Genomic DNA, 8,405 nt, shown 5'->3' on the forward strand with positions numbered 1-8,405 from the left:
CTTCCCCCTCTCGCTCTCTTCCCCCTCTCGCTCTCTCTCTTCCCCCTCTCGCTCTCTCTCTTCCTCTCGCTCTCTCTCTTCCCCCTCTCGCTCTCTCTCTTCCCCCTCTCGCTCTCTCTCTTCCCCCTCCGCTCTCTCTCTTCCCCCTCTCGCTCTCTCTCTCTTCCCCCTCTCGCTCTCTCTCTCTTCCCCCTCTCGCTCTCTCTCTCTTCCCCTCTCGCTCTCTCTCTCTTCCCCCTCTCGCTCTCTCTCTCTTCCCCCTCTCGCTCTCTCTCTCTTCCCCTCTCGCTCTCTCTCTTCCCCCTCTCGCTCTCTCTCTTCCCCCTCTCGCTCTCTCTCTTCCCCCTCTCGCTCTCTCTCTTCCCCCCTCTCGCGCTCTCTCTCTTCCCCCTCTCGCGCTCTCTCTCTTCCCCCTCTCGCGCTCTCTCTCTTCCCCCTCTCGCGCTCTCTCTCTTCCCCCCTCGCGCTCTCTCTCTTCCCCCCTCTCGCGCTCTCTCTCTTCCCCCCTCTCGCGCTCTCCTCTCTTCCCCCTCTCGCGCTCTCTCTCTTCCCCCCTCTCGCGCTCTCTCTCTTCCCCCCTCTCGCGCTCTCTCTCTTCCCCCCTCTCGCTCTCTCTCTCTTCCCCCCTCTCGCTCTCTCTCTCTTCCCCCCTCTCGCTCTCTCTCTCTCTTCCCCCCTCTCGCTCTCTCTCTCTCTTCCCCCTCTCGCTCTCTCTCTCTCTTCCCCCCTCTCGCTCTCTCTCTCTCTTCCCCCTCTCGCTCTCTCTCTCTCTTCCCCCCTCTCGCTCTCTCTCTCTCTTCCCCCTCTCGCTCTCTCTCTCTTCCCCCCTCTCGCTCTCTCTCTCTTCCCCCCTCTCGCTCTCTCTCTCTTCCCCCCTCTCGCTCTCTCTCTCTTCCCCCCTCTCGCTCTCTCTCTCTTCCCCCTCTCGCTCTCTCTCTCTTCCCCCCTCTCGCTCTCTCTCTCTTCCCCCTCTCGCTCTCTCTCTCTTCCCCCCTCTCGCTCTCTCTCTCTTCCCCCCTCTCGCTCTCTCTCTCTTCCCCCTCTCGCTCTCTCTCTCTTCCCCCTCTCGCTCTCTCTCTCTTCCCCCTCTCGCTCTCTCTCTCTTCCCCCCCGCTCCTCTCTCTTCCCCCCTCTCGCTCTCTCTCTCTTCCCCCCTCTCGCTCTCTCTCTCTTCCCCCCCTCTCGCTCTCTCTCTCTTCCCCCCTCTCGCGCTCTCTCTCTTCCCCCTCTCGCTCTCTCTCTCTTCCCCCTCTCGCTCTCTCTCTCTTCCCCCTCTCGCTCTCTCTCTCTTCCCCCTCTCGCTCTCTCTCTCTTCCCCCCTCTCGCTCTCTCTCTCTTCCCCCTCTCGCTCTCTCTCTCTTCCCCCCTCTCGCTCTCTCTCTCTTCCCCCCTCTCGCTCTCTCTCTCTTCCCCCCTCTCGCTCTCTCTCTCTTCCCCCCTCTCGCTCTCTCTCTCTTCCCCCTCTCGCTCTCTCTTCTCCCCCTCTCGCTCTCTCTCTCTTCCCCCTCTCGCTCTCTCTCTCTTCCCCCCTCTCGCTCTCTCTCTCCTTCCCCCTCTCGCTCTCTCTCTCTTCCCCCCTCTCGCTCTCTCTCTCTTCCCCCCTCTCGCTCTCTCTCTCTCCCCCCTCTCGCTCTCTCTCTCTTCCCCCCTCTCGCTCTCTCTCTCTTCCCCCCTCTCGCTCTCTCTCTCTTCCCCCCTCTCGCTCTCTCTCTCTTCCCCCCTCTCGCTCTCTCTCTCTTCCCCCCTCTCGCGCTCTCTCTCTTCCCCCCTCTCGCGCTCTCTCTCTTCCCCCTCTCGCGCTCTCTCTCTCCCCCTCTCGCGCTCTCTCTCTTCCCCCCTCTCGCGCTCTCTCTTCCCCCCTCTCGCGCTCTCTCTCTTCCCCCCTCTCGCGCTCTCTCTCTTCCCCCCTCTCGCGCTCTCTCTCTTCCCCCCTCTCGCGCTCTCTCTCTTCCCCCCTCTCGCGCTCTCTCTCTTCCCCCCTCTCGCGCTCTCTCTCTTCCCCCTCTCGCGCTCTCTCTCTTCCCCCCTCTCGCGCTCTCTCTCTTCCCCCCTCTCGCGCTCTCTCTCTTCCCCCTCTCGCGCTCTCTCTCTTCCCCCCTCTCGCGCTCTCTCTCTTCCCCCCTCTCGCGCTCTCTCTCTTCCCCTCTCGCGCTCTCTCTCTTCCCCCCTCTCGCGCTCTCTCTCTTCCCCCCTCTCGGCTCTCTCTCTTCCCCCTCTCGCGCTCTCTCTCTTCCCCCCTCTCGCGCTCTCTCTCTTCCCCCCTCTCGCGCTCTCTCTCTTCCCCCTCTCGCGCTCTCTCTCTTCCCCCCTCTCGCGCTCTCTCTCTTCCCCCCTCTCGCTCTCTCTCTCTTCCCCCTCTCGCGCTCTCTCTCTTCCCCCCTCTCGCGCTCTCTCTCTTCCCCCCTCTCGCGCTCTCTCTCTTCCCCCCTCTCGCTCTCTCTCTCTTCCCCCCTCTCGCTCTCTCTCTCTCTCCCCTCTCGCGCTCTCTCTCTCTTCCCCCCTCTCGCTCTCTCTCTCTTCCCCCCTCTCGCTCTCTCTCTCTCTTCCCCCCTCTCGCTCTCTCTCTCTCTTCCCCCCTCTCGCTCTCTCTCTCTTCCCCCCTCTCGCTCTCTCTCTCTTCCCCCTCTCGCTCTCTCTCTCTTCCCCCCTCTCGCTCTCTCTCTCTTCCCCCTCTCGCTCTCTCTCTCTTCCCCCCTCTCTCTCTCTCTCTCTTCCCCCCTCTCGCTCTCTCTCTTCCCCCCCCTCGCTCTCTCTCTTCCCCCCCCTCTCGCTCTCTCTCTTCCCCCCCCTCTCTCTCTCTCTCTCTTCCCCTCTCTCTCTCTCTCTCTTCCCCCTCTCTCTCTCTCTCTTCCCCCCTCTCTCTCCTCTCTTCCCCCTCTCTCTCTCTCTCTTCCCCCTCTCTCTCTCTCTCTTCCCCCTCTCTCTCTCTCTCTTCCCCCCTCTCTCTCTCTCTTCCCCCCCTCTCTCTCTCTCTTCCCCCCCCTCTCTCTCTCTCTTCCCCCCCTCTCTCTCTCTCTCTTCCCCCCCCTCTCTCTCTCTCTCTTCCCCCCCCTCTCTCTCTCTCTCTTCCCCCCCTCTCTCTCTCTCTCTTCCCCCCCCTCTCTCTCTCTCTCTTCCCCCCCTCTCTCTCTCTCTTCCCCCCCCCCTCTCTCTCTCTCTCTTCTCCTCCCCCTCTCTCTCTCTCTTCTCCTCCCCCTCTCTCTCTCTCTTCTCCTCCCCCTCTCTCTCTCTCTTCTCCTCCCCTCTCTCTCTTCTTCTCCTCCCCTCTCTCTCTCTCTTCTTCCCCCCCCCCTCTCTCTCCCCCCTCAGCTCTTTTTTCCTTGCATGTTTTTTTTTTTTTTTTGAACGGGCACTCTTTCTTATGACTCGATGGCAGATGCCGTCATGCCGTATTTCTGATCTCTTCAGTTGTTGGATGGGTCTCTCTGCCTGGGGTGTGCTCCTGACTTTCGTGTGTTCTCTCTTCTTCAGCTGGTTCCATGCTCTTGTGTTTTGTCTCTTTCAGCATTTCTAGCAGTCGACAGATGTCTGAGGTGTCTCGACTCTGCGCCTCCCCGCAGAGCAGAACAGATCCCGGGTCAGATTTGTTTGTGTATGTTGCTGGCACTCGCAGCTTCATGGTGTCCCCCTCCCTGCCAGTAACGCACTCTACATAATGGGGAGCGATCCCTCCTGTCCCCACCAGAGAATATTGCACGTAGATTGTTGCCTATCCCAATGTGGAGGCGCCATATAGGAGTCTGTCCGGTATAAACCCTGTATCAAAAAGTTTAGTTTATTCTTTATCTCCCATGATGCATTATTTTCACTTGACCTTTTCCCATGCTAGACAGAACTTTGCGTCACATGACCCGACACCTGTATCGGGAAAGAGAAATTACAAAAGGGGTGGAGTCTGGCGTTTAGTTGTGAGGCGCCTGCATGGCTTGGTACATGTGGGCTGTCATGTGGGCTGTCATGTGGTTGTTCCCACTTTTAACGTACGAGCGGCTCGGCATAGCCATGTGACCGGGGGGTAAAATACACACACATGAGATTGGTGACCTCTCTACCTCGTGTATGTATGTGGGGGCCTGAAGAGCAGCTCTGGAGCACAAACTGCTGCACTGACCAGTGTAATACATAGAGGCACATGGAGAAATCTGAAATGACAGCAGCCATGGGATGTATTAGTGATGGCAGCAGCCGGCCACCATGTCCCCTCCTCCGCTGCCCCCCATCCCTCCTCCGCTGCCCCGCGTCCCTTGTCCCCTCCTCCGCTGCCCCGCGTCCCCTCCTCCGCTGCCCCGCGTCCCCCGTCCCCTCCTCCGCTGCCCCGCGTCCCCGTCCCCTCCTCCGCTGCCCCGCGTCCCCCGTCCCCTCCTCCGCTGCCCCGCGTCCCCGTCCCCTCCTCCGCTGCCCCGCGTCCCCCGTCCCCTCCTCCGCTGCCCCGCGTCCCCCGTCCCCTCCTCCGCTGCCCCGCGTCCCCCGTCCCCTCCTCCGCTGCCCCGCGTCCCCCGTCCCCTCCTCCGCTGCCCCGCGTCCCCCGTCCCCTCCTCCGCTGTCCCCCGTCCCCTCCTCCGCTGTCCCCCGTCCCCTCCTCCGCTGTCCCCCGTCCCCTCCTCCGCTGTCCCCCGTCCCCTCCTCCGCTGTCCCCGTCCCCTCCTCCGCTGTCCCCCGTCCCCTCCTCCGCTGTCCCCGTCCCTCCCTCCGCTGCCCCCGTCCCCTCCTCCGCTGCCCCCCGTCCCCTCCTCCGCTGCCCCCTCCTCCGCTGCCCCCTCCTCCGCTGCCCCCTCCTCCTCCGCTGTCCCCTCCTCCGCGTCCCCTCCTCCGCGTCCCCTCCTCCGCTGTCCCCCGCCCCCTCCTCCGCTGCCCCGCTCTTCAGGTTTATTTGCTGGGATGATGGTTATTTTGCTCCTTCATCCTTAGGAATGAGCTGAACGACCATGTGGACATCATTGACTCCAGTCTGGACAGTCTGCAGAGCATGTTCAGTGGCCACAACTTCAGCATGGACACCAGCGCCTTCCTGGACGTGAGTCCCACCTGCTCATATTCCTGCCCCTCCCCCACCCCTCATCCGTCTGACCTGCAGCTTCTCTTCTTGCAGCTCTTCAGTCTTCCCTGACGATCCCGGACCTTCCCCTCTCCGACCTGGACTCCAGTCTGGCCAGTGTGAGTGTGTGCCCTGATACCCGCTGCCACCTGGGCGTCCACATGCAGTGCCATGTCCAGCGATGGTTGGGGGGGGTCTCTGAGGGGTGGGTAGCTGGGGCGCAGCTTGTGGATGCATTGGGTCACAGATGCTATTTTGTGTCATGGACAGTCTGATGTCTCTACCATACAGGGGGGGCGGCGGTAATGTCACACTGTGGGTAGAACTACTGCAGGGTGTGAAGTTCTCTGATATAAATGACTCCACCATCCAGCGGTGACCTCCAGGATTCCGGGGCTGACGATGGTGTTGTCATATGCACATCCCCTGTGTTGGTTTTATGTGTGTAGAGAACATTGACACCCCCCCCCCCCCCCCCCCGCATCTACAGCGCTATGTGAGCGCGTCCTAGATTAATAGAAGCGGGGGTCCCTCACTAGAAACCGCCGGCACCCATCGAGAGCAGATGCTCGGAGCATCTCTGGGGGACCCCCGCATGTCCTGTGTGGTCTTTATATAGGGGACGTGTTCAGGTGACAGAGGACGGGCTGTGCGGCTGTCAGTACAGGGGTCACTGCTGCCTCTTGAACCCCGTTTAATGTTGGGGTGTGAGGTAGAAGGACGTGGTGATGCCGTGAGCCGCACTGATGACTCATGTGTTTGTGGCCATAGATCCAGGAATTGTTATCCTCGCAGGATCAGAAGGAGACGGAGGGCGGTGCTGCGGGGGCAGGTAAGGTTGGGGGCCCCTGTACATTATGGGGTGTCTCACTTTGTGTCCGGCTCCGTTATTGACCTTTATTCTTGTCCACAGGGAAGCAGCTGGTCCAGTACACGGCGCAGCCAATGATCCTGATGAACTCGCCCAGCTCGGACCTCCCGATCCTGCTGGAGCTGTCCAAGGATGAGACGGGCGATCACCCGGAGGACCCCTCCTTCTCTCTGCTGTCATGGGACTCTCAGAACAAGTCCAGGGATTCTGGGATCTCTTAGAGGACGTGTTTAGGGCCGTGGCATCGCAGTCTTGAGAGGCGCTCTCCCCAGGTCTTTTCTTCTGAGCGGGGCTGGACACCACATTGTTTGCTGTGACACCCGGCTCTGAACTTGCGTCTGGGCACTCGGCGGGTTCTATTCTAATCCATGTAACCTCCGTCTGTCTCCAGTGAGACCCGGGACTTCTGTCCCTGGTGGGGGTCCGTCCCAGGAGATGCTTGTTGCTATGCAGGTGGTTTGGGGTGGCCGTCCCTGCTACCCTCTACCCTGCTCTGATCATACATAGTGACGGGCCGGGCTGGCAGTACCTCGGGGTCTCTTAGACTTACAATCTTGCCATCTGGCAGGCTGTCTCCAGGCTGCCGGTCCTTCTGTTGAGGCGGCGTCCAGGTCGCTATGACCGCCCGTCTTACATTTACTACTTCCCGCTTCATTGCTCTCTGATTGGTCTCTGCTGTCACCGCCACGTGCGAACTCAGGAAAGCGGCTGTCCCATCATGCTCTCTGGTAGTGTCGTCATTGGTCCTGCTGGTGACTCGGGGCTTCTGATACTTTATAGGGCAGGAGTAAGTAGGTTGGGGTGCAGGACATGGGTGGTTATATAGGCTTGGGACACTCTTATGTAAGGGACGCCCATATAGATTGGAGATGAGCAAGTGACGGTACATAGCAATAAGGCGGCAGGGCACTGGGGTCAACGCTGGGTGTCGTTATAGAGCGTCACCAGGATAAAGTCACAGGAAGTTATTGTTGGGGGTCACTGGGCCATCAGAGGTGTTCTGTAAAAGTCAGGGACCGGAGCTCCAGGGGCCACACTTCTCCGCTTGGTTTGTGTCCTATTAAACTTTGTTCCACGGGTGGGGGGGGGAGGGCTATGATCTTGCACCCGGGTTATTGGGGGGGGGGGGGTGTTCAGCAGGGTGGGCATCCGTTGGTCACTTACCCTATTGTCAGATTTGTGCGGAGAGAAGGGACGTGGTCGGCGCTGGGATTTGTATATTGACACTTGGACTTGTTTATAGTGAGTTGTATTTTGGATTTTTATGCTGCTTTTTCTGTATAATCTTCTCTATGTATAAATATATTCAGCTGTTTATAAAGTGACGCTCGCTGTGCTGACGTATTACTGGGAAGAGCGGGGGCCGCAGCGCGAGGATCTGGAGAAATGTCATGTGGGGGGGGGGGGGGGGGATGAATGAGTTCTGTGACGTGTTACCTTAGTGGGATTTATGCCCCTCCAGGTGTATTCCCCGAAAAGAAAAACCACGCAGAGCTTGGGACCAAGGTGAAGACTAAACTGCTCAGTCCCAGGTCTTGCCTATTCTTGCCGTTATTTCCCAGGCTGCAGATTTCTGATGTAGGCGGAGAAGCTAGCTACTTCCTGCCTTGCTTAGGTCATGTACTACATCTCCCAGCATTCCTTATGATTCAATTGGGACAAATAAGCATTTGGTCGTCAGCACAATTACAGATTCAAGCATGTCTCTGCCCAGGGAGAGGGTAGGGAGGGATGTCTTCATGTGACTGCCAGGAAGACCTGAGGGAGGAGTCGTTGTCTCTGGATGGCCCGGTGACCCCATGGTTCATCTTCATGTTGGATGTCAGATGGCTGAGCTTACAAGAGGGAGAGACGGTGCAGTTAATGGAGTCCCAGGCAGCTTCTAATATAGGAACTGGTTAATTCTGCCACTTAGGAGAAAGTGAACTGCACCACAACTCCCATCATGCCCAACCCCACCAGACCGCAGCCATCGACGTTCCTGATAAGTTTACCTTTAATGAATCTCAAACCCGACAATCCAATATGCCTGATGTGTCCTAACGGCCGGTGAACCCCCAGGACCCCAGTAGTAGTGCAGCCATTATTGGTGGATCTGCCTCCTGTGTACAGAGAGATTATAAGGCATCGCCGGTGGATGATCTGCCGACCGCTTCTCCTGCGCCGTGAAGAATATCAGTCTGGTTATATAAAGTGTGAAGATGGAAAAGTATCTGCAGACAAATGTGTATGTACAACCTACAGTAGTAGCCACGAGCGGGATGGAACCAACGATATTCTGGCGGCTGCCTCCTTGTGATGATCACTGGTGTCCAGTAGACGATCTACAAGACTGGTCCGAGATCAGCTGGGAAATAACATTGATGATCATGGGGACACCCACCAATGGGCGCAAGTAAAGGACCCAGGAACTTGCTGGCATACTGGTGCCTCTTCTCCATACAGCCGTGTCTGGAACTGCAACTTGGCCCCAGTTTTATGGACTGAGTCGTCTAAAGC

At 59.0% G+C, this 8,405-nt stretch overlaps 1 protein-coding gene across 1 annotated transcript in view; it reads left to right on the forward strand.

The window, feature by feature from the left end:
- Positions 1–6,192, forward strand: part of LOC142677680 (heat shock factor protein-like) — a 15,301-nt gene extending 9,109 nt beyond the window's left edge. The window contains 5 exon segments of the mRNA XM_075847283.1: positions 3,506–3,577; positions 4,909–5,014; positions 5,098–5,154; positions 5,807–5,867; positions 5,949–6,192. Coding sequence (XP_075703398.1) covers positions 3,506–3,577; positions 4,909–5,014; positions 5,098–5,154; positions 5,807–5,867; positions 5,949–6,127 — 475 coding nt within the window. The 3' untranslated portion in view covers positions 6,128–6,192.
- The last annotated feature ends 2,213 nt before the right edge of the window (positions 6,193–8,405 follow it).

The sequence above is a fragment of the Rhinoderma darwinii genome, assembly GCF_050947455.1.
Source record: "Rhinoderma darwinii isolate aRhiDar2 chromosome 2 unlocalized genomic scaffold, aRhiDar2.hap1 SUPER_2_unloc_5, whole genome shotgun sequence".
In the NCBI taxonomy this organism is placed as follows: domain Eukaryota; kingdom Metazoa; phylum Chordata; class Amphibia; order Anura; family Rhinodermatidae; genus Rhinoderma; species Rhinoderma darwinii.